This window comes from Panthera tigris, chromosome B3 (assembly GCF_018350195.1).
Source record: "Panthera tigris isolate Pti1 chromosome B3, P.tigris_Pti1_mat1.1, whole genome shotgun sequence".
Taxonomy (NCBI): Eukaryota; Metazoa; Chordata; class Mammalia; order Carnivora; family Felidae; genus Panthera; species Panthera tigris.
Window position 1 is genome coordinate 137,181,768 of NC_056665.1, and position 25,779 is coordinate 137,207,546.

Genomic DNA, 25,779 nt, shown 5'->3' on the forward strand with positions numbered 1-25,779 from the left:
TGGGGGGCAGCCCCAAGTTTAAAAATCTCACCACAAATGGCGATCGAGAGTCCTAAAAGGTTTGACCTGGTCACCATTTTTCAGGGACTCGGGAAACACCACCCCAAAGTCAAGATGGTTGTACAGAGTGAGATGCTCCAGGAGGCGTGCTTTGTGGAAAGCTCTCCTGGGGGTGGGTCGGGGGCGGGGGAGCTGGTTTAGAAAAGTCCAGCCAGGGCGCTGAGTGGTCATGGCATGTGCATTCTATGGGCACCTCTGGGCCATCTCTAGGCCAGACCCACCGAGGGGGCCCAGACCAGACCCTCCTGCAAAGGGCTCACGTCACAAATCACAGCAGTGTGACAATGAAGTGACAAGAGCTGAGACACAACAACAAGGACAGAGAGGGGCTTCACGCAGCGCGGGGCGCCAGGACGGCCGCCCAACAGCGTGGAAGAAGGCACTGGATGAGACGGGACGCGAAAAAGTGGAAAGCAGGGCTCAAACGGGTAATGAGCACAAGCGTGGAAAATACGAATTCGTGGAAAAGACCACAGGCATGACACGGTAGTCACAGTGGCAGAAGAAGAGGGTGGGGGCCCCAAAAAGTGGCTCTATAACTTCCATAACCACGTGGACACAAAAACGGCAGTTGCCACAGATGATTACCCCAGGGGTGCCCGCTGTGGACCACACCGCCGTGTTGTGTCAAGGCCTTCACAAACCTTGTCTATAGGGCAGGAACGGATTTCTTCTGAGTACAGATGAGGACACGGGATGGCGGGGTGGGGTGGGGGTTGGAGGGGTCAGTGGGCTCGCCCTGGAGTCCACAGCTTTCATGGCCTAGGAAGGCTCTGTTTTCAGACAGAATACTCTCAGGACAGCGCTGACAACTTCCCTCTCTCCTGCCCTGCCTTCTGCTCTCCACCTGTCGCCTCACCACCATCACCAGCCACAATGGCCCCACCAGTACCTTCGACCGCCATTTTCACGCTTTGACCCCAGGGTCTCTAGATCCGAGCCCGCTTGAGGAAACAGATCCCCAGTGAGCCATCTGGGGCCACTGGAGACAGGGTTGCGGCTGCGGACTTGACCCATTTGCTCGGAGGGCTCTGATTTCCCTGAGCCAGGTGTACAAAGTCAAATCCAGCCCCCCCCCCGCCCCCCCGCGACATCCTGGGACAGCTCCACCCCAGCGGACTCGGGTGGCTCATTTGACTTGCAGCATTCCATCACCGACAAACTTTGCTAAAGAAATGACCGCCGCCGACAGCAGGGACAACGCCAATAACAACCGCCATCTGTCACGAGGGTGACAGACGTCAGCTACCGAAAGCCCCTGCCAGGTGTGGAGGCTTTACGGATAGATATCCTCTTACCTGAACAACCCCACGAGGCGGGGGCAAGATTCCCTTCCCTTCGATAGATGAGGCATTTGAGACTCAGGACAGTGGAATAACTTGTCCGGGTGGCAGGCGATGCTGGGAGGGCACTTCCTGTGATGGGGTCAGAGGTCAGGCAGGGTAGGAGTTCCACCCGAGGGTCTCAGGGACAAACGTGGGGCAGGCGATTCAGAAGGGGGCCTGGGGCTCCGCGACACGGCGCAGGGAGGGAAAAACGGAGGCACCAAGATCGCAAACTGCAGCATTAAAAGGTCCTTAGAAATCACAGTCTGCCTTCATCCTGCCGAGTCAAAATAGAATGCAGGCCACACAAATTACGTTGTCACCTCGAGCAGCCGTGTTACAGAAAGTCAGACAACACAGGTAAAATTCATTTGAACGGTGTGCTTCATTTAACCTACTGTATCCAAAGTATTTCCGACATGTAGCGTATATTTGAAAACCGTTAACGAGACGTTTTACATCCCTATGAGGACATAGTGGGCCTTCACACTTTGTGCATGTTACACACGTCCATCTGGACCAGACACAAGTCCCCGGTAGTCACATGACTGGTGGCTACCACGGGGGACGGCACATATCCGGGCCCTCGGGGGACACTGCGGATACTGAGGTCAAAAGAAAGAGACCGAAGGGGGCCAGAGCCACCCATGCTTGTGAACCGCCTCGCCGAACCCGACTTTGGCAGGGGACTGGTGTGGCTTAGTGGGAGGGGCACAGGTTTGGGAGCAAGAAATATCCTGCCACCATAACGAGCTGTGTGACCGAGAGCCTGGTACTCGACCTCTCCGAGCCTCAACGCCCTATACGGAAAATGAGCAGTTCTCCTCCTCGTCCGGCTTACGTGTGAATGAAATATAAAATACCCAACGGAGTTCTTGGCAAGTGTTAGGTAATTAATCCGGGGACACAACGGGGATGCAGGTGGTGAATATATTACCACCACCCTCGGCCTCGTCATCTAGGCCGTAATCCCTCCCGACGCAGAAAAACGGCCCTTGAACGGAGCAGCCCCTCCTAGTGGCTCTGCCTGGCCTGGGACAGGGGCAGGAGAAGGAAACGAGATGGACAAGGGGAGAGGAGAGAACACACCCCACAAGGCACCAGAGTCTCAGTGCTTGCTGCGCCCCAAAGCACACAGAAGAGTAAGACAAAGGCCACCCCAGCTCCACGGCCCGGCACCAGGACCGATCTGTGTCCCATCAGTAGTGGGGAGCAGGTCTTTGGAGCTGAGCCTGCTTGAAAGGAAGTGAATCGCAGACCTTTTGATCCCTCAGATGATGGCCCAAAGCCCCATCAGCTGTGCCGAATGGAAAAGATCCAGAAGCCCCAGGGCCAACACAGCACCTAAGGCCATCGTTGTCGGCTCACGTTGGCAGAGCTGTGTCTGTGAGCCATGCTCCCGCCACCCCAGCCTCTGGATTACTTGTCCCCTCCGCACAGAATGCTCCTCTCCCCGCTTCCATCTGGCTAATTCCCATTTCAACTCAAAATGTCACTTCGTCTGAAAGTCCCTCACGGCATCTCTACGGGGTTCCCTTGTTGACGCTTAGAATAATCTCCCGTCATTATACCCCAACGGGACCACGGGAATCGACTCCCTGCCACGGGACAGGGGTAAGTCCGTACCTCCCTGGTGCCCGGGAGGGTGCCTGACATCGAGCAGACACTCAATAAATACCTTCTGGGCGCTCTCCTGGCATGAAGTTAACTCAGGAACCAGTGGAGCGCCGGTTGGTTTGACGCGGAGAGAAGATGGGCAGTATTTTAGAAAACAGAAATAGAAGTTGCAGCACCGGTGCCCGATGCCATACGTAATTTTCCACGGAATTATCCAAAAGGGTCATGGGGTATTGGATCACTTTGCCGGATTCTTCCAACAGCTGGAGAGAGCTTGGGTCAGAATGGACACGATTCATGGAATGACTGTTACGTCAACCATTGATTTTCCGAGAGCCTCAAAGCTGGAGCCTCCCATCAAAGAGTCTTTTGAGTGAGGGGCACGGGTCGTCACCGCCACTCTTCTGTGTCCCCAAGTGGAGACAGCTCGGGGGAAGCACGGCTTCCCCCTCTCATTTGCAGACACGTCACCCTGTTAGTCTCAGATGGGTGGCTACCACTCCCGGGTAGAAGCGTGGAGGAAGATTTTGCCGGTCCCATGAGCAGCGTTTCGTGGGCTCAGTCAAGGACGTGAAACCACCTGCAACATATACAGCATCCCAGCCAAAAGCCAATAGTGTCCCCCCGGCACTCACTCACTGAGGAATTCTGGCCCCAAGCCAGCCTAGGAGGCCATGTCCCCAGGGAGAAACAGTAAGAGAGGGAAATGAGTCAGAAAGGTCGCTTGATTACTAATGAGCACCCACCAGCACTGCCCCACTCTGGGCCCTTTTCTCACCCAGGCCAGACCAGTTACCTTCTGAACGCTCCGGCACGTTCCTGCCTCTCTGCACCTAGGCTCATAACAACTTCCTCACCGCCCTCCCCCCCACCCCGGCAGAGGTCATCTCTGCTCATCTCCACTGACCTCTAAATCCCTTCCCAACACAAGAGGCTGCCCTAGGCACCTTGCTGAATGGCTCAGCCCCGATCACGTCTCCCATCTCCAAAAGATCCCAGGCCTCCAACTAGAAAACTCACTGAGTGCCTGTCAACCACTGCCCTGTGGCTCTTCACCGATCCCAAGTATAGACACCAAATCCGAGCTTGAAATGTGGACTAAGTGATCAATCCATTCCCATCATTCAGTGGAACCCCGTAGCAAAATATCCACCAGCATACCCCCCTCCCAAATTGCTCTGTAAAAGAAAGAACACATTTCTTTAAAAAGTCCTGATGAGGGGCACCCGGGTGGCTCAGTCGGTTAAGCGTCCGACTTCAGCTCAGGTCACGATCTCGAGGTCCGTGGGTTCGAGCCCCACGTCTGGCTCTGTGCTGATATCTCAGAGCCCGGAGCCTGCTTCCGATTCTGTGTCTCCCGCTCTCTCTGCCCCTCCCCTGTTCATGCTCTGTCTCTCTCTGTCTCAAAAATAAATAAACGTTAAAAAAAATTTTTTTTAAATAAAAATAAAAATAAAAAGTCCTGATGAGGGTTGGGCACTCAGCATTCATGACTTCACTGAATCCTCCAAAAAAAAAACCCTGGGAGGGCATTACTATCCTTAAAGTCACAGCACAGGTAGAAAAGGTCGAAACTCCTCAGGGACACACGATGTGGCTAAAGTTCTGCAGCCACAAAGTGAAGGAGCTAAAATTCAAGTTCACACCTGGCTTCAAACACCTCTTTCCACTGGAGACCAGGCAGGCTCTCCTTTCTCTGGTTTTGTTCTTATTCAACAACTATGTTTACACGATAAGAGCTGCAGGATTAAAACAAAAACAAAAAAAAGGCATCATTTCACGGGGCCTGGAGGGTCACGTATTGACTCCGTCTTTCCCGGTATCTCCAAGGTGCTTCCACAGTGCCCCTCCTCCTGGGTAATCCAACCCACTCCAAAGTCTACAAGGTCAAGGGTAGTCGGTCTAGCAGTGTCTGATGGAGGCTCAGGCAGGATAATCTTTAATCTCGCCACGAAGAATGGCTTAACTTTCAAAGCTTGCCACCCGCCAGTTCTCCCCCAGGTAGCCTGTGGCCGTGGGCTCGGGATGTTTTATAAAAGCAGGCAGGGCTCCAACATCGAACGATGTAGAGACCAAACAACCCGTTGCTGGTTTCTCTCTCCCGAGGAGCCAGTACACCCCGTGGGCAAGCACAGGCTCCGGTTCTGAAATTTGCACAACAGCAAGAGCATGATGATTCGCAGGGGGGTGGAGGTCCAGCTAAAACCCCACCTGCGCGGCTGAGAGGGGATTTAGCCTGCTGGGTGGGCATTTGAGACCCGGGAGGAGGTCCGCGGCAAGTTGGTTGGAAGAGATCCCTCCATCCCTAGAGCTGCACCCCACCTGGACCCCAGAACCCCCCAGGCCTCGAAACTCTAGGTAACCAGAGTGTGCGGCTGGGAAAACAGCCACCAGGTATGACCAGACCCCTCTGTAATTTCCCTGATCTCTCCCGGTAAACAGGGCTCAGCAGCAGCCTCTGGGGAACAGTCAAAATGGAAGGGAACGGAGCCAAGCAAGTATCCTCACCCTTCAAGCCTTCAAGGCTGGGGTGAATGCCGCACCTGCCAGCTTCCTCCCCGGCCGTTCTGAGATGCTTGGAGAGGCGAGGGGGCGCCTTCCTGCAGAGGACTCGGGCCTCCACTCCACGCGGAGGAGGAGTCTGTTACATGCACTATGTATTTAGAGTGTAAACCCGCAAGGACGGGGAGAATGGAAGGAGGGACAACAACAAAATCTCAAAGGGTGGAGAGAAGGGAGACCCGTGGTGACCGATTAGCATCTCAAGACGTCCACACTTTAATGTGGCACCCAGCCCAGTTTACAACCCAGAGGTCTCGAAGGTTCAGGAATTAGTGGTGACAGGTACCTTTGGAAATGGGGTTGGGGCGGGGGGGGATGCAATAAAAAGACGGGGTCCCTTCATCCCCTCCCCCATGTCTCCTGGCAGGTGTCAGTCCCATCCTCCATCAGGCACAAGACTGGAAGTTTGTTCTTCCAAGAGGATAAAGCAGAAATTCTGAGTATGACTTGAGCTGAGGACTGCACAGTGAGTGACTTCTGCACACTGGAAGCAGAGGAGGCCCCTGCCCCCCGCCCTCTTTCTTCTCCCAGCTCTCAGACCCCCACCCCGTACCCCAGCACCCTGGCCTGGATCCTCCGGACGGAAGACTGCAAGACTCAGTCTGACCAGCCAGGAGGGAAGATCTAAAGATACGGACATAGGGGTTCCCCATGACACAACCCAGCGGGGCACTCTTGAGAGAGGCTCTGACCAAGAAACCCCACCCCCTGGGTACTGAGCTTTCGCTTTTCAGTCCCCAGCTCTATTTCTTTTAATGTTTATTTATTTGGAGAGAGAGAAAGCGCAGTAGGGGAGGGGCAGAGAGAGAGGGCCAGAGAGAATCCCAAGGAGGCTCCACACTAAGTGGAGTCCACACTAAGTCCCGATGCGGGACTCAGTCCCACGACCGTGAGATCATAACCTGAACGGAAATCAAGAGCTGGACGCTTAACTGACTGAGCCACCCAGGTGCCCCAGTCCCCAACTCTTAAATATGAGAAAACAGTCAAGGGCCATGAGCCAGCTAAACAAAAAAGCCTTTAACATGAAAGCTCCAGACCAAACAAACCCACATAAGCAAAGAGAAGGGTAGATGTGACATTCACACGCAGCACATCCAAAGTGCACCAGCATGGCTCTATGCCCTTTGCCTCCAACCACTCATGTCATCAGCACAACCTTTGAGGCAGATCTCAATATTATTACTTTCATTTCACAGATGAGGGGCTTGGAGAAGAACGAGGTTACATAACTTGCCCAAGGTCACAAAGCAAGTGAGTGGCAGTGCTAGGATTCGAACCAGGCTATTTGGCTCCAGGCCTCGGCCATCACGGTCCATCGTGAATATTCCCAGTGTGTGAGAGCAGGTATTGCATTCCTGAAATAAGGCTCCTCTAAAGAATAAGAAAGAGCTCTTGCAAAGTAAAAACGTGGTAGGTTAAAATATGGAATATAAACACTGATGAAATCTCCCAGAAAGTAGAGCAAAAAGCAAAGGGGATGGAAAATAGAAAAAGATAAGAAAATTAGAGGATTAGTCCAAAAGGACCAATGTCCAAATAAAAGGAGTTCTAGAAGATTAGAGAAAAAAAGAGCAGAAATCATGACCCACCCACCCCCCAAATAAAAAGAAAATCCAAGACAATTTCCCAGACAGAAGGACACAGTTCCAGATGGAAATGTGACACTCAGTGATCAGTACAATGCATGAAAAGAGACCACACCCAGGCAGGTCACCCTGGAGTTTCGAGGTGCTGGGGACAAAAAGAGGATCCTATAAACTTCCAGAGAGAATGAAACAGGTCACAGAAAAGATCGGGAATGGCCTCACACTTCTCAACTGCAACCCCGGAGGCTAGAAGACAGTGGAACAAGGCTTTTATGCTCCAAGGGAAAATGATTTCCAACCATGAATTTGATGCCCAGCTAAACTAGCAATCAAGAATCAGAGGAGAATAAATTCATTTTCCCATGTGCAAGTTCTCAGAAAACTGACCACTCAGGCGCCCATTCTCAGGAAGGATATGCCCCTGGATTCAACAGACTAAGCCAGAAGAGGAAGGCAGGAAATGGGAGAGCTAACCCAGGAGAGAGGTAAGGGGGCCACAGGTGACAGTGATAGAGCACCCAGGTGACAGCCAGACTCCAGATCTACTGGAGTAGACCAAAGGACCCTGATGTGCTCAAGAAGAGGAAACCGAGAGAATTTTCCTGATGCAGCGAAACAACTTGAGGGGATATCCAGAACACCAACAGAGCTGGGGGGATGAATCAATGAGCACATATGCCAATTCTAACAGTTTTGAACTCCAAGGAAACCAAAAGTAGAACAGGAAAGGGAGAGCGATCATAAGTCACTACGTGCCTCCGCTCCGAATAGTGCCCGCCTAGTAGTAGCATTGTAAACTGCAGTCACTAATCTTACCAAAATTACGATGAAGATATACCAGGCAGCTGGGAGGACAGGAAAGATTGGAAGTTAAAAGAGGTAAACAGGAGATCTATATCCTTACCTTCCACGGTCAGAAACCAGAGCCCTGAACCAAAACAAAACCAAACAAACAAAAAATCAAGACAAAGGAATACATGTATGTTATTCAGAGACCAAGAGGAAAATACCAAAATCATCAGCTAAACAATCTGCAAGTCGATTGCCTCTGGGAAAGGGGACAACGTGGGGGAACTGCTACTTTGTATGCAAACCTTGGAGAACTAGAGTCATGTGTGATTTCGAAAAGGCAAGGTCCAGGGAAACACGTTGAGGGAGGCGTGATGCCACCGAATATTCTTTGTCACCAAAAAGATGCTGTAAGCCTCTGATATCTACAGCTAGTCATTACTAGAGAGTCTGAAACTAAAAACCCTGCTCTGCCAGACTCTGGAGTCCGAACTTTCCCTTTGAGTCTGCAATCACACACTACACAAACGTAAACTGAGCCGAGCACACGCTGAGCCTGGAACAGGAAGACAGACCCTGGGACACAGTGGTGGGCAGGATGGGCCCCAGTGACCAACCCAATGAGTTTTCTGGTCTACCAGGGCCAACCAGCAGTCAACGAGCTGTCACTAATAACAGATCCCAGTACAGCAGTGCCCACCCTGGGCAAGCAGAGTCTATCAAGGGTAACACTTGACTGATTCCCGGCCTCCCCCTCTGCTAGCCCATCATCAGTCCGTGGCATCATGGCGCCTGGTCCCCACGCCCCCCTCCCCCCAAGCCCCCTACAGGTAAGCCATCACATGCCATTTCATGACACTTGCCCACAGCAGTTCTGGGAACCGGACAGGCCATCATCAGGCCTGCCAACACCTTTGCTACTGGGGCCCAAGGCTTCCAAGCTTTGATTTTCAAGGTATCACTGTTTTGTTTTGTTTTAGATCAGAGTCAAGCTCAAAGGCCAGACCAGCTCTCCAAGGGAGAGTTCCACAGTCCCTTGTGTGCATGAAAGGGAAGTGAAAACCTCGGACAGACTGGCCCCCAGCAAGTGCCGGTGGGGGTGGAGGGTGGAGGGCCACGATCGGTCTCAGATGGCACAATGTGAAACGAAACCCCAGACATGCTGCTGTCTGGCTGCAGGACAGGGTCAAGTTTCTGACCTCCTCTGGGCCTCGGCGTCTGCCTCTGTAGAGGGGATACAACCTCAGGGGTTATGGTGGAATTAAAGGCTATGGTGAAGGTGACCTTGCTTTATAATCTGCCACTGCCCTTATCACAACCCATGACGAAGATAACAGGCTGGTTTCCCGTGGCGGCCTCCAGTCAGTCCTGCCATAATTCAAGGTTACAAGGATTTCATTCTGTCAGCCTCTCAAAATGGGACCCCTGCACCCGCTCTTCTCAGCTCTGCTCCCGGGAATCACTAATCAGGAACCGTCAGTTAGGAATTTGGACTCGATTGTGTCACAGTGTGAAGAACCTGGTAGGTACGTGACCATAGACGGCTGAGTCGCTGAGTCCCCTCGGGTAAGGCTCAATACCCAAAGCTGGCCGATTCCTGCCCAACATCCTTGAGCCTGGCTGGTCCAGCTTCCTTCCCGGGTGCCAGGTCAACGTGAGTCCAGCCTGCGGCTTTCAACCCCTGACGGAATGTTACCCAAAGTTGGGAACTGCCAATCAGCCGGTTCCCGAATGCTGTGCTCTCGGGTTCTCAGCAGGCGTCGATATGTCACGCGAAGTAGAAGACCGTTTCAAATGGCCCGGACCCACTCGCTCGTGTGTCTCAACCCGACCGGAACATGGAGATTAGAACGGAGACTACAGCTGCCAGAGTGTGTTGAATCCCAAGAACAGGGTTCGTGCCTAGAAGCTGCCGGGATGTCACCCTCTCACTGCCACAGCCATCCACACTGCCCGGGGCCACAGAGCAGAGGATGGGCTCCGTGACATGGTCCCCTGGCTGTGCACAGCCCTGCGTGTATCTCAGATCACGCTGAGATTGCACTGCCTGTGGACGCCTGGGTGGAGTCTGCAGGCTCAGGCCAGCCCCCTCTCCTGTCCCCTCAAACCCTGTTCTCCTGCCCTCGGCCAGGCAGCCTCCCCAAGTCCCACAGTCAGCTGGTGGCAGCCCTGTGGCCAGAGCCCCGGTCTCTACACTCCCAGCTCGGGCTCGATGCCACCGCCTGGGTGTCGGCCAGGCTTGATCGCCGCCATTTGCAATTCATTCGCGCATTAGTTTCCTGTTGTTGCTGTGACAAATTACCACATGCTGAGTGGCTTCAAACGACACCAATTTATTATCTAACATTTTGTAGGTCAGAAGCCCGCGATGGGTTTGACGGACTAAAATCAAAGTTCTCAGCGGAACTGCACTCCTTCTGGGGAACTCTTAGGGGGGACTCCATTTCTTCTCTCTTCCAGCTTCTAGAAGCTGCTGCTTCAGCTCACGGCCCCTTCCTGCAATGGCATCACTATGACCTGCTTCCAGTCATCTGCCCCCCTCCCCCTCTCTTTCTCTCCCCCTCTGGCCCTCCTGCCTCCCTAAGGATGCTTGGGATTCACTGGACCCAGCTGGATAATCCAGGATAATCTCCCCATCTCAACGTCGACATTCACTTAATCGCATCTGCAGAGTCGCTTTACCAAGTGAGGTAACGTAACCCCAGGTTCCGGAGATTAGGATGTGACTGTCTTTGAGGGCACGGGGCTCAGCCTACAGCAACACAGCAAACAGTTCCAAAGACCTAATCCATAGTAGGGGCTCACAGGATGAGCCACTCAGGGACCCACTCAGGGGTCTCTCCCATGTCCAGAGGAAGAGGCTGTGATTTCTGCCCAGGCAGGTGCAGGCGAGATTCCGGGAGGCTGCTCTAGGCCAGGTCGTGGTCATTCTCTGCAGGAGTCATGCAGACAAACGTACAGGGACAAGGACGGGCGGGCCTGGGGTGGGGGTCGGGGGGAGCGCAGCGGGGTCTGGTTCATTCCAGGAAGGACGGGAGAAGGGTGGGGGGGGGGGGCGAGCACACAGCAGGGCTCCTTCCTAAGGGCAAAGAAGACTGAACCAGGGAAGGATCTCGGGCCACCCGGATGAACTGGGATTAGAGGTGCTGGAGGCAGCTGGGCAGTGGTCCTAGCAGTTGAGGAGGAGGATGTTGGCAGAGGCAGGTGAGAAGGGAAAGGCCAGAGGACCAGGGCTGACGCGGGAGGGGAGGGCGAGCGGAGGATGCAAATGTGAGGGCTCAGTGACTTCACCACCCAACCGGCAGGGTCATCTCCGGGCCCCTCCCCACCCCCCGCCCCAGTTCCCAGCTACAAGGCCTCAGAACCCTGCTTTTTAAGTATGTCATACCATCGAGGATTAAAAATAGTTTAAAAGAGGAGAGGGATATAAATATCGCTGAGGTTCCTGCCTACATGGAGAGCCCCCCAGGAGAGAGAAGCAGGAGTGGGGCATGACGTCGTCAGAGCCCTAAAGGTCCTTCCAATCAGACCCCCTAGGTTTGCACACCAACGTGACTGCAGGGCTTCTGTAGGTCCCCCAGATCCTCCCGGGCCTGTCCTCGTCCTCGGGGGACTTTGGACTATAATCTCCCGGAAGCAGTGTCTCAGAGGGCTCGGGAAGGGGAAGAAGAAGAGGAAAAGGTCAGCTGCACGGGCTACTTCCGAGACCACTTCCCTGTGCTCCCCCCCGACCCCCACCCCGGCCACGATCCTACTGAAGAGCCGACACCCCACCCACCGGCATACACCCCCCGTGCTCCCTGGTTGCACTCTACAGACTGCAGATTTGCAATTACAGAGTTTTCCCCGCCCCCAGCGTCCCCCCTGGATTGGGTCTCGCCTCACCCCCAGACGCCTGCAGCACCCCCCCTTAAGCACCCTCAGTCCTAACTGGCTTATCTCAGCCTCGTGATGTGCACTGGGGACTCCTGCAGTGGCCCATTCACCCCTCTGTGCCAGCTCCCCGGATTTCGGGAGGACTCGGTAACTGCTCTTTGGCTGAATGGCCAGGCTTCAAGGACAAGTCCTTTACTAAGGCAGGGCCAGAACCTGCCCCAGGCACAAACCTACCCTCCAGGAAACAAGCCTGGGCCGTTGTACAGGCAACAGGCATCCCCTGCTGATGTCATCCCAAGCATCCCCTACCTGTCCTGTGCCAAGTCTGGGTTTAGAAGAAAGGTCCCTGCCATCCCACTGGAAGCTCTCTGGTTTCCCACGGTCCAAAGATTAAATAACCAAATCGTAAATGTTTTTGGTTCTCTTTTAAAGTTTATTTATTTTGAGAGAGAGAAAGGGAGCACGAGCAGGGGAGGGGCCGAGAGAGAGGGAGACAGAGAGTCCCAAGCAGGCTCGCCCGGCGCGGGGCTCAAACCCACAAACCGTGAGATCACGACCTGACCCGCGACCGAGAGATGGACGTTCAACCAACTGAGCCACCCAGGCGCCCCAGCCTTTTCGGTCTTGTGGGTGCTTCCCCGTCACAACGACGTAGTGAGCGTCGTAGTGCAAAAGCAGCCCTGGACAGTACGCAAACAAACGAGCACTGCTGTGTTCCAATAAAACTTTATTCACCAAAGCAGCCCGAGGGCCAGATTCGGCCTGCAAACCATAGAGTGCCACGCCCCCTGCTCCGATACAATTCATGAGAGAAAAGGAGGGTCCGGTGAGGGGGGACAAAAAACCCACCAAAGATTCTTTAAAGCCACATTTGTAATTTGCGATGCCGCCTCTAATTCCTTCTGTGACACAGTCTACCACTGTAAAAAAAAAAAAAAAAAAAAAAAAAAAAAAGGATGTGCAGGGAGGGGGTGGGAGAAATAAGAAAAGGTTTCTATGGGAACAGAGAGTTCACTTTGAACGGTTCCATCACTAAAAAGACAATTACTTTCTTTTTCTCACTTCCCCTCTGAAGAGGGCAGGCGTGACCTCAGGCTGCTCGGGCAGGACCGTGCCCAGTGCCTCAGCTGTTCCAGTCAAAAGTTAAATGCCAGAGTGTTCCATGGGTCAGGGAGGGCCGTTAATGTAATCTGGGCCTCTTGGGCAAGGGGCCGCGTCCCCAGGGCGCTGAATCGAGGCAGGAGCTCGGCCTCTCTCACGAGGCTGCCCACCCCAGGCAGCTCTGGGGGGCCCCAATGGCGTCAAGGCCACGGCCACTAATAAGCGTCCCTGCGGCAAAACCTCTTCCCAGGCCCGCTGCCAACTGACCGAGGCCCCCTCTCGCTACCGACAAACCTTTTACGGGATGGCTCCTGAACGCTCTTGTTCCTCAATACAAATGTGGGGGACGGCGGGGGTCCCTACTTTGCCCTGACCGTGGGCGGGTCACGACACCCTCCTGGGCACTCTGCCCTGCTCGTTCAGAGGTGTCCCAGCCCTTCCCCGGGCTTGTCACAGGAGCTGTAACTGAGCAGCCAAGACTAAACCAAGAAGGCACGTCATTTACTGAGGGGTGCCTCTATAACAAACTTATCAACTGCAACCTTTTCTCCGGCAGACCCTTAGTGGCGGGGAACGGGGGAGGGGAGTCCCTAGCGCCTGACAGTGAAAAGAACCCAGCGGTGCAACCGGCCGCGCTCAGCTTCGCCCACCGTCACATGCCGGCTGCCCGCCTGTGCCAGGGACTGGAACTTGGGTGCCTTTACGCGGCCATATGCTCCGTTCAGGCCGCGTCACTCCTCAAACCACCTTCCAAGGGGCCCGTCCGAGCCCAGCCCTCTCGTCTTGCAATGAGGAAACTGAGGCACAGCCATGGGAAGACATGTGCCAGGACCCAGAGCCAGGCCTTCAGCCTCCAGCTCCTGGCTAGGGCTTCCCAGAGCTGCACAGCACGCTCCGCCTGGAAAGGCCCCCCTGGAGAAGAGTCCACACCCCGAGTTAGGGGTGGAGCCAGGTCTGGAACGTGGTCTTTGGGAGGCAAAATCCACAGTTAACTCAAAGCCTGTGGCCCGACTCCAGCAGGGAGCACCCCCCCCCCCCGCCCCACCGCCAAAATGTTCTACATGAGGATTTATTCTTTAGAAGAAAGCACACAGATCAAGACTGGGGTCCTTATAGGCAGCGGGTTGTGCATTTGATTTTGTACTCATACAGAAACCTCTGGCATATTTGCTGCGTCCCCCAAGAGCTGGGGGGAGGCGGGGGCAGGAACGATTCCTCCTCGGTGCCTTCTCTTCCCTGGGTGCTGGGTAACTCTGACCCCAGTGACATCCATGATCCCCCTGCGGTAGGCACAGGAGGTCTACAGGTATGGAGAGAAGAGCCAGGAGGGCAGGATGCCGGGGGGCTTGGAGCCAGTGGGTGGCCGAGGGAGAGGAGACTGGTGGGCGTCCCACCCCAGACCACAGAGGGTCCCGCGTGCCAGGCTAAGGGGCTTGGACTTGACCGCGTGAGCCAGTGTGGCCCAGCATTTTTCACATCACCGCGTCCACGGAAAATGATGCTATTATCCTGGGATGGACCGGGGTGCTGCCCTCGGCCCACAGTTTGGCCCCGGAGACCCGCCAAAGGGATTAGCGGGGACATGCGCCGGGTGGCTGAGTGCTGGGTAGGCTGGAGGAGGTGACACAGGGCCCAGAGCCATAAAGAGGTCACCATAAAGAGGCAAGCATGGGGAGGGCCTGCTCCTGGGCCGGAGCCATCGCAATCACAGGATGGGGGTGGACCACCTGGGAGGGGCCGATCTTTCTCACCACACAGGCACCGTCCTGCCCAGAGCCTGCCTTCAGGCTCTCCTGACTTTCCTTCCTGCTCTGTGCCCCGGAGACTCTGTGCAGTCAGGCTTCCTCCTGCTCGGCACTCAAGGCCTGACCGCCAACGCCCCTCCTCGGACAGGCCTTCCCAGCTCCCCGCCCTGAGGCTACCAGCTCCTCCCTGGGCGCCCAGTGCACATGACTCATAGAGCTGGTGCCACAGGACGCACGGGCTCCGTCTGACCTGGGTTCACATCCCAGCCCCACTTACAAGCCTGCGACCTCGGGCACGTCATTTGACCTCTCCACTTCCGAAAACCAGCACCCACCTCAAAGGCCGGCGGAAGACATTACAGGTGGCAGTTAGGACCGTGCCTGGCACTCCGTCAGGGGACCGAGCCATCAGACTGCTACCACTTCTGTCTGGAGGTCAGTCCCAAGTGCCCCAAATCGCAGTTCCTGTTTGCCAAGCCCGGGCGGGACGGCTTCCCGACCGATTGGGACTGAGGGAGACGCGGAGGCAGGGGAGGGGACACTGCTCCGGGGGTGCTAGCCAGCAGGGCCCAGCTGGCAGGGGGGTGGGGGGAGGGGAGGCATCGCCCCTACGTTCCCCCAGAGCAGCAGTGGGGAGAGACTTCTGTCCGCCCAGGCCCACCTGACTCCATGCACCCCCCAGCTCCGGGTAACAGGTTCTTAACCAAGCTGTTCTGCATTGCCGGGGTCAAGGTTCACAGCATCAGACCCAACAGGCGCCAGAGCAACGGGAGACAGCCGGAAGCAGGACGGGTGGGACCCCGTCTGGCTTCAGGCTCCTCAAAGGCAGGGACGAGAACCAACTGAATTTCTCGCTGCCTGCACACGGCTCAGTGCTGGGCACACGTTTGCTGAACAGAACAGAAACGTGCTGGGAATTCTGAGAATGGCGGAGGCTTCCTACCGGAACAGGAGCATCCTCCGAATCTTGGCCCAACACCCCCCCCCCCATCTTTGAGCAATGGTCAGACCTGGTGGGACATCAGCTGGACCCTGAGGTCGGGTCAAAGGGGGAAAGGGGGCAGCCAGAGTCGCCTTGTCATTACGAGAGCACCAGAACCCTCACCACCCACGGCCAGGCCACGAGCTAAGGCACAGGATGGTTAACGGGCCACCTCTAACCTCAGTTCTACCCCTCAAGGCCCCAAGGAAGTGGGGCCACCAGGCGGAAGCTGCCAGCATCCTACAAGTCTATTTTCTCCTCCCTGGAAAGGTCAACGGCTTGGGCCACCTCCGTTTCCTTGAACGGGACCCTGTGAGGGGGTCACGGGCAGCCTTTGCCCAGAGGGACACCCCCCTGTGCTCTCCACCACCGAGTCCTTGATCTGCAAACACTTATTATGAGCCATCGCCATCAAAGGGAGCATATCAACGAGGGCTTCGTCTGCCCCTGTGTTGGGGACAGCAAGTTGAGTGACAGGCCTCTTGGGAGAGACCGTGCTCTCTATCCAGCTCACCCCGACCTCCAAAGACAGGTCAGGAAGTGTTCGTTCCAGGGTTCCGTGGGAGATGATCTGGTGACATCACAGTCCTCTCTGCTTGGACACCTGATCTCCAGTTCAGGGACATAGACGAAGGGTTCGAGGAGCAAACGTGCAGAGGTCGAGACGCCTCTGAGTCAATTTCACTATGTAGGTCCATAGAAAGATGTACACACAGGGCTGTGCTAGGGAACCGATCCTCCCTGAAATGCAGCGTCCTCAAGACTGACATTTTGGAGCAATGCACCTGGCCCCAGGACCACAAGCGTCAAAGCTTTGTACGAAGAATAGGACTGCCTGACCATGCAACAGCTGCCATGGGCAGAAGGAGGCTGGACATCCTCCTTGGTCCCTCCGATTACAGACTCGTGAAATGCCCACGGCCATCGCCACAACAGCTCTTGACTACCTGTGCTGTAAGCAAACGCACAGCTTTAAGCAAACCACCCTTCTGCCTGGGCTCCTCCTGCCCTCCCTTGACTGCCACCCACACGGCGTTCAGATGAATGAGCCCCCCCGCCCCCACCCCGCCCGTGGCCCGCATAGCTGGTGAGCCAGACATATCCGGGCCCGGCGACACCCACCAGCTGCTCTGGGCAGAGGCTCGAAGCACAGCGAGCGGGGCCTTCTGGACGTGGCCCTTTGGTCGAGACTTCTTGAGTACCACGGAGACAAGGAGAGAAACTATCTGCTAAGCATCCAGTCAAAAGACAGGGGAGCCAAGGGAACATTGGAGAGAGAGGATGCACCCCGGGCCCCACCTCCTGTCCCAGGGCAGCAAAGCCATGGGCCAGCAGGCCAGCGCCTCCACAGCACAAGCATCCCCCAGGGGACGGACAGTTTCACAAGAGCCCCACACCGCAAACAACCCAAATGTCCCTGGGCGGTGAGCAGACCAACAAAGTGGGGTGCTTCCAGGCGACAGAAGTGTCCAATGACAAGGAACTAAGTGTTGCCTGGGTCCGGGGCTGGGAGCTAACAGATGCACACGCGGACAACCGGGGAGCTGTTTCAAGCCGTGAAAATGTTCCAAAACTGGATTGTTGGGATGTCTGCCCAACTCTGGAGACTTACTAAAAACTACTGAATGGTAAACTTAAAACAGGTGAATTTTATGATATGTGAATCGTACCTTAATAGTCTACAAAAACGGAAGAAATACAGGCCAGGACGTGGATGAATTGCACCAACATCCCGTGGAGTAAAAAGGGCCAGTTCAAAAGAGTATGGATTGTACTCTTCTGTTTTACGTGACGTTCTAGAGGCAAAACTATAGTAATAAAGATCAGAATAGTAGTGGCCCTGTGTGTGTGTGTCACCTCCTGGGAAGAGCGATGAGGCACCCATCCAGGGTACTGGAAATCATTAACATCTTGATCTGGATGGTGGTTACCACAGGTTACCCGGAGGCAAAAATTTGCTGGGCTCGCACTAAAGATTAATGCACATTTTATACACACACATAGCCACGTAGAAGATGTATACATAATACATATACACACATTTAAAAGTTTACCTTTTAAAATAGCAAAGCCATTTGGACGCTCAAATTATAACTGGCATTGCCTAAAAGTGAGGACAGTTCCCTGGGAGCGGAGAGAAGAGGCCATTCAGTGAACTCCTACCTAACCTTCAGAACCCATCTCAAATTGTCCCCATTCAGTGAAGCCTTCTCTCATCATTCTAGGTATAACTGCTCAAACTGCTGAGCATCCCTTCACAAAAGTCGATCCCCGATCCCCTGTATGCCGGGAGCTGATCTTAGAGCAACGCAGGAAGTTGTTGCATTAAGAATTGGTTAGCATGTGTTTATGAAACACCCACGGATTGCTTAACGCATGCAGACACACGCACAAACACACCACGACGGCCCAAACCACGTGCCATCTGAGCAAAAGACACTAATTCCCATGTCCAAATAGGATGTCAGTTCTGGGGCAACAGGATCCAGATGTGAGGCTTATTATCTAAAGGGATCCAGCCTGATCCTCCTTCTTTCACACAAATCACAGCCAGAAGAGATCAGGGGAACCCAGAGCAAACTCAGGGTCCAGTGTCTACTGTACTAGCCGCCCCCCCATCACCCTATTTCGGGTCACCTTTGCTTGCACTGTCCTCGCACAGCCTAGGGGTGGAGCCGGTCTAAATGGACTCCCAGGGAACATTCCATCAGGTGTAATGTTTAAACTCGACTGACTACCCCGCCACCCCCCGACTGCACCCTGCCTGCTGGGGCTCCCTACCCTCCAGCAGTAAAGGCAGGCACCTGCCGGCGGGGGCGGGGAAGGACGACACCCCACAGCCTTATCATCTCTCTGTCCAGGTTTCCCAGCTTCTCTCTGCAGCGCCCCCAACCTTGGAATCTCTAGAAGCCCAGGTCAGCCCAGGAAACTGCTAAAGAAAGTTCCCCGGCCCAGCCAGGTCTATGTGTCTGAAGAGAGGCCGGAAGTGGAACTCTAGTTCAGCAAAGCCCACGTATGAAAAGAGAGAGAGGCTGGAACCACACCTCCAGGAAAAGCCGCTTTCTTTGGGCGGGTGGGTGGGTGAACGGGTTACCGGGCGACTGTGGGTGACTTTTTCCCTTTAACTATTGTCGTGCTTTCGAAGTTTCCACAATGAATAAACTCTTAATACACTTCACGTGTGGTGGGAGCCACCCCTAGCCCTCGGGACTCGGTGACCTCCCAAGTTTCTCTTTCACCTTGTGACAAGGTAGCCCGGGTCCCAGCGTCCCGGGCCGGCGGGCGGGGCTTGTCGCCCACTCCCCAGTGGAGCCTCGGCCAAGGGAGGGGCCGCTCCCTGCCTCAAAGTGGCCTGAATGGGCTGGGAGCCTGCCGAGCCCGCCCCCCCACCCATCCGTGCCCCTGGCCCCGGGTCCCCGGCCCACCCCCTCAAGCGCCGCCCCCAGCCCGTTCCCTGAGCCTCAGAGGTACTTGGGAGGTGTGCAAGCTCACACACACGCACACGCGCGCGCGCGCGCGCGCGCACACACACACACACACACACACACAGTCGCACTTTCTCCTCCCTCCCTGACCTGGGCCACCGCCCCCAAGAGCCCACACGTTCAAACTTGGCCAAACTCGCAGCAGGGGCTTCAGGGGAGCCGTGACGTCCCCCCAAAGAAAGCGGGACCCCCAACACACACACACACACACACACACACACACACACGCACGTGTGCCGCCCCACCCCCTGGGCGACAGCAAATCTAGCCGGGGCGGCCCCGCGGGGGCTCGGGGGCGGCTGTCTCGGCCCCCTCCCCCAGCAAGTGACACGAGCGGGGTCGGCGGGGCGAGGGGCCACCCGACCGGGCGTCGTTCCCCGGGGCGTGGGGGGCGGGAGTCGGGGAGGGGGTGGGGGGGGGGCCGGGGCGCCTTACCTTGCAGGTTCTGGACGCGGATGTCGCTGATCTGCCCGATGAGCTCCTCGCGCTGGAACCAGTCCCATTCGTGCGCAGCCATGAAGCGCGGGCGGCGGGCCGGGGCGCCGGGGCCGGGCGCGGGCGGCGGGCGGAGAGCCTGGCGGGCGAGGGCGCCGCGGAGCCGGAGCAGCGGCGGCGGGCGGCGGGCGGGGCGGGCGCGCGGTCGGGCCGCCCCCGCCGCGGGCGGGCAGCGGGCGGGCGCGGGGCGGCGGGTGCGGGGCGCCCGGCTGGCGCTCACTCCCCCGTCCGGGGGCGGGGGCCCCGGGGGGGGGGGGCGAGGGGCGGGGCGGGGGAGGGAGGCTGGGCTCGGACCGGTTTCTTTCCCCCCCCGCCCCGGGGGTGTTTGTTGCTTGGATTGTTTGGTCGCAAACGGGCGGTGATGAGACACGGGGTCCCGGCCCCCAGATTGTGATGTCTCAGGGGGCGGGGGGCGGGGCGACGCCGCGCAGCGGGGGGGGGGATGTGGGGGGGCGGGGTGAGCCCGCGGGTCCCAGCGCCTGGTCCGCGGGAGGGCCCGCCCGCCCCCTGCCACCCGGCCCCCGGCCCCTCCGCGCACCCCTGTCCCGGGGACGGCCAGGCACACAGCCCTCCACCTCAGGTCCCCGGCCTCCGCACAATTCAGAGGCCACCTCTGCGGAGGGGAGGGCCGTGCGAGGCCGTGCGCCCCCGCGGGCACCTGGGGGGAACGGTGAGAACCCGGGTAGGGGCGAACGAATGCAGAGATGGAGTTAAGGGGGAGCCTCTCCTCTGCCTCCAGACTGGGGAGCCGCAGCGAGAAAGACTTCTTTCCTAGGTTTGGCTATTGGAAACCTTCTCCCTGCGGATCCCGTCCAAAGATGACCCCAGATTCTGGGAAGCAGGGAGAAGCCCGACACCCCCATCGCCACCACCCCGTGCAGCCGGGGGGCCACCCTCTCTGGGGCTTTACTGAAAATGAGTAAGGGCCTTCCGGGTGGAGGTGGGGGAGTGTTTGTTACTGTTTCTTTTAACTCTTGAGAGTTCCAGGATCTTATCTTGTTTGGGGCTCACAACCCAGACTTTCAGGCAGAGTTCCTAGCTGCTTTCACAAACATGGAAAAAGTGAGGTCCCGGGGTCTTGGAATTTACCCGAGGCTGAAGAATGATCTCGGGGTATGAGGTCCAAGCTCCTAGCTCACTACTTTGACCCTGTCCTGAGAACTGTGGAAGGCACGTGGGCGCACACACAGAGACAGAGAATGGCTTATATATGGGGTATTACAAGAGAAAAACAAACGGGCGTAAACATAGGTTGTGTTCATCATTGCCAAGTTCATGCTACTGAACTACTAGGAACCCAGATGGTTGGGCTATTTCCTAATTAACAAATAACTATGCAGCCCCCACTGGTACACAGACCCTGTGTCCTTGAGGCAGGGCCTTAAGGTGAGTGAATCCACTCTCTGACTCAGACTCCTGAGTGAGGTTGGGGTGGGTGGGGGGTAGGCAGTGGAGTGGACAGCCAACAACCAAGAAACAAAAATACAGATGGAGGGGACTTCCAGAAGGGAGAAAATCCACTGGAGGGAGTAGTTGGGATAGGGAATGGTCTGGAGAGATCTCTGGGTGGGGCTGACTTTAGAGCTGGACTGGAAGGATGAGGGGAGACACCACTGGGCAAGCAACTTGGGCAGGGCCAGTGGGCACAGGCCCCAGTGGCTTCCTGTGTGCTGCCCTCTTCAGGTGCCAGGGCCCCAACGGGGACTCAACGTCAAAGCCAGATGAGCTGACCAGACAGTGGGGAAGTTTAACCAGAGGATGCACCGAAATGCAATGTCAAGATGGGAAGCTCTGGAATGATTTTTCTTTCTTCTTGTTCTGTCTGCCAAGTTTCTCACCATGAGCACATATTTTTTATCATCAGGCAGAAGACCAGCAAATTCTTTTTTAACCTCTCAAGATCCTTTCCACGAGTCCCCAGCCTGTCCCAGCTCTCCTCATCTGCGGCTCTGGAAGCCCAGTGGAGGCCCATGGAACCAATGGGCACTCACGGGTGCCTGGGCGCATGCCTCCCGGATTCGAGGCTGGAGCTGCTTTCTCCCCGACCGGGTTTGAGAGCCTGTGTTCATTTCACACTCCAGGGAGCAAGGTCTGCTTCTGTGTCCTCCGGAGCTGGGTGCTAGTAGCCAGACACTTAATTTTGCCCCATCTGCTAGCTACCTCCCGTTTTTACGCTTCAATTTATTTTCCATAATTGCTATGGAGGGGGGAGTTCGGCTGAAAATCGTTTTCTTTACAAAGCAAAGAGCCAACAGAATCAGACTCTCTCCATCCAGAGGCGGGTCTCAGGGAACAGAAGGCTTTAAACAACGAGGTGGGGATGTTAAGCTGCAGGGATGGGCCATTTGTCACGACACAAAGATGTGAATGGAAGTCTGCATCGTTGAGGAGCATTTGTGTGAGGAACACTGTGTAGGCAGTAACAACTCCCTGGCAGGGAGGGGCCGTGAGCGCCACTGATTGAGCACCAACTGTGTACTAGATGTCGGTGCAGAGAAATTCTTTGTACCAAGGTGCAGAGAATTTTAGGTGGTTTTCAATACGGAGTAGGACCCGTCTAAGCACACTAACCAGCACTAAGCGCGAGGCTGGCCCCCAACAGGTGCTTGAATATTCACTGAGCTTGTGTGTCAATATCACCCCTCTTTCCTTCATTTTCTCTGGACCCTGGCCCTCCCTGATTGGTCCCTGTGCCGCCTTCTTGCCCATCAATCCTGGTTTTGCACTTTTCTACCCAGGATGTGGGATTGCATGCAGGGTCTGGCCACACCCCAGTCACCTGCAGGCGTTGGCTCACTCCATTCCCTTTGAAATGCCCTTGCCCTCCCCTGCTCTGTACTCCTGCTTTACCTAGCACGCCACTGCTAACTCATGTTCATCTCAAGAGAAACTCCTCCAAACCCCCAAAGCCCAGCTGAGTGCCCACCTCCTACAATTCCCAGAATATTCAGCACAATCTCATAATATCCTATGAACCCCTATCTTAAGATGTCACATCATGATTATGTTTACTTGGTGGTTTCCCCACGTAAGCTGTGTCGTTGAGAACAGGGGCTGAGTCTCATTAATTTCTCTGTCTGAGCACTTAGCACACTGCCTGGCACCAAATGAGGTCTCATGTTGAGTGGATGGATGGATGGATCCAGCATAGGCCTGAACTCACAAAGCAAGGACCAAATGACAAATAGTTGATCCCCATGTCCTGGGCTCGAGTCAACTTCTGCAGAGGCAGTAAAAAAAAAATATTCACATACCGGCAGCGGGTAAAGCACACATTCCCGGGCCCCAGGCAAGTACCACACTGTACCTTCCTTGGGTATGTACAACTTCCTGTATCTGGAGCACCAGCTGGGAGAGAAGGTCATGTGACATCCATGGGCATTGACGTTATTTGCCTCTTACCTGAATTAACAGTTCTATTTTTCTTTTGCCTTTTTATTTTGGGGAAGGAAAAGTACTCTGCCTGAAGGCCTGGCTTCCCGGGAGTTTCCAGAAACTGATTTTCTAGAAATTGCCCAATGCCGCTAGAATCTATGCCATTGTTTAAAACTGACTTCTGCCAAGGGAAAGGACGTGGAGTCAGAGAATCGCAAAGAATCCCTGGATAGGACCTCAGAGATCAAGTCCAACCTCCCTCCCTCTGTAAGGACTTTTTTTTTATTTTTTATTTTTGTAATTATTTATTTTTGGGGGGGAGAGAGAGAGAGAGGCAGAACGTGAGTGGGGGAGGGGCAGAGAGAGGGAGACACGGAATCCCAAGCAGGCTCCAGGCTCTGAGCTGTCAGCGCAGAGCCCGACGAGGGGCTCAAACTCACAAACTGTGAGATCATGACCTGAGCTGAAGTTGGATGCTTAGCCGACCGAGCCGCCCAGGCACCCCCAGGACCTCTAAAACATCTGGCCCAGGGATCTTCCTGCTTCTGTTAATGGCGATGCATAACTTCTGGCAGATAATCTGGACAGAGGGTTTGCGCATCCACATCTCACACCCCCTTTAGGAAGGATTAAGAACAACATAACCGCAGAGTACCCCCCCACCCCCAGCCACTTGCAGGAGAGGAGTGTGATGGGGCTCCAGCCAGTGGGAAGCTGCCTTCTCTGGTCATGGTCGTGACCCGTTACACGTGCACAGACAGCACTGTGGGTTTGGATGGCCCCTCTTCGGCCAGGGCTCAGCTGGTCTCCACAGTGACCTCATGAGGCCAACCGAGCAGGGTCATTTTTAGGTGGCGCTTAAAGCGGCCCAGACGCCATCCCAAGGTCGCAGGGTAGGGCAAAAGCACACTTTGAACTATACTTCTCACGGCCTGCCCACATCACCCACATGCGACTGGACTTGGGCTGTGGACCAGACGAACACTTAGCAATTTGGTATTAGTCACGTATACTTAGGTATTGTCGTGTTTACATGACATTTTTGAAAAGATTTCGCCGCCGTATGAAACCTGTTGGGAATTTCAAGTTAATTTCAAGTAAGTCCAGTTAAGAGGCTATAGTGGATCCTAGATAGGTTAACCAATGGTGATTCTTCAAAAAGACCAAGAATACTTCCTGGGCAGAGGGTCTGCATTATGATGTCACAAGGCTTCCCTGTAGCATGAAGACCGCCCCCGCCCCCCCCCCCCCCCCGCCCCACCGCAGCCTCATTTATTCATTGAACAAACACTGGCTGAATGACTACCCATGCCCTGGCCCCATACTGGGACCCAACAGTGGACAAACCCCAGAATCTGCCTGTGAATCCCTGCTCAGGGGTTTGGACTTTGTCTTCAGGGCCGAGAGGAGCCTTTGGAGGACAAAACTGGGTCAGATTGGCCCTTTAGTTGTGGTGTGGAGAAAGTCGGAGGTGGAGGCTAGGAGCTCGGGACCCTGTTGGTCTCAGGGACACAGGGGTAAGATGGCGGTAACCCACAGGGGTGCAGCGGCTGTAGAGACAGATTCTCCGGCTGTTCAAGACGGTGGAGTTGACCGTACCTGTGGCTGGCTTAGGAATATCGTGGCGTCTGCTTCTAGTATTTGCGCATGTCTGTTACACCTACATTGTGCAAATTCCTCAGGAAGGCCTTGTAAGCAGGGCCGCCCAATCCATCTTTGTATTTCCAGGGCCCAACACGGCGCTGGACGGTCCTCCGTATGAGTGGTGTGTGTGACTCAACATGTTCTATTTAAACGTCACCAAACCAGTAATTATTTTTTTTTAATTATTAAAAAAAATTTTTTTTTACATTTATTTCTTTTTGAGAGACAGAGAGAGACAGAGCACGAGTAGGGGAGGGGCAGAGAGAGGGGGAGACACGGAATCCGAAACAAGCTCCAAGCTCTGAGCTGTCAGCACAAAGCCCAACATGGGGCTTGAACTCACAAACCATGAGATCGTGACCTGAGCCCAAGTCGGATGCTCAACCGACGGAGCCACCCAAGCGCCCCACCAACCAGTAATTAGTAAAACTCTTTGAGCCCCGGGCTCCCCAGAAGGGTCAGGGTCTCCTCCATGCCTTAGGAGCGCCACCTCTCTGCCAATATTTTTCCTGCTGACTCTTTCCCGATGTTTTCTGTCTGCCTCCAGGAATCCCGTAGGACATGATGCAAAGGCTGGTGGCAGAGGGAGATGCTGAGAAGCAGAAGGAATCAGGCTCGAGCAAAAAGGAGGGAAGATATGTGGTGTGGTGGACAGTGGGCAGATGGTAATGGCCTGAGCTGTGTGACCTCAGGCACGTTCTTAACCTCTCTGGGCCTCTGTGCTTTTATCTGTAAGATAAAAGAGTTCCCGCCTGGCAGGGTGGCTGTGAGATCAAAGACACATATATAGAGAAGAGATGCTCCGGTAAGACTTCAGTGAGATTCAGATCATTTCTATGGCATAAAATGAACCACACTCAGAAGAAAAATTGTCCCTCAACTTGGAAGATTACCTATAATGTAAAATATTAATGTGTTCTCTGGGATTTTATTAATTTTTTCTGGTATGTGTAGGTGTTGATGGGTGGTTTAAAAAAAAAAATCTGCTTCCCTAAGTAGACAGCACCGGATGTCCCAATTTCCACAAATAAAACCCTTCATTTCTTCCAGGTTTGAATAGTCAAAGGCTGCTTCCCTAGAGACAGTGCTGCTAATTTTTTTTTTTTTGCAGACATTAGAACACTATTTAAGGAG

The 25,779-nt window shown here is 55.1% G+C and overlaps 1 protein-coding gene and 1 long non-coding RNA gene across 6 annotated transcripts in view; one reads left to right on the forward strand and one right to left on the reverse strand.

Moving 5' to 3' along the window:
- Nucleotides 1-19,720, reverse strand: part of CLMN (calmin) — a 110,039-nt gene extending 90,319 nt beyond the window's left edge. For 3 of the 4 annotated variants that reach the window (XM_042990469.1, XM_042990468.1, XM_042990470.1), the window contains exon 1: nucleotides 19,567-19,720. In XM_042990469.1, the coding sequence (XP_042846403.1) occupies nucleotides 19,567-19,648 (82 nt within the window). In that variant the 5' untranslated portion in view covers nucleotides 19,649-19,720. The remainder of the gene's footprint in view (nucleotides 1-19,566) is intronic. The other variant, XR_006219071.1, reaches the window with a different exon arrangement.
- A 395-nt stretch (nucleotides 19,721-20,115) lies between these two features.
- LOC122239306 lies at nucleotides 20,116-25,571 on the forward strand. 2 transcript variants are annotated; one of them, XR_006218270.1, is made up of 4 exons: nucleotides 20,116-20,296; nucleotides 21,491-21,715; nucleotides 23,076-23,268; nucleotides 25,193-25,571. It is a non-coding gene; the product is annotated as an uncharacterized LOC122239306 (long non-coding RNA). The 2 variants fall into 2 exon arrangements; XR_006218271.1 differs by lacking the exon at nucleotides 21,491-21,715.
- The last annotated feature ends 208 nt before the right edge of the window (nucleotides 25,572-25,779 follow it).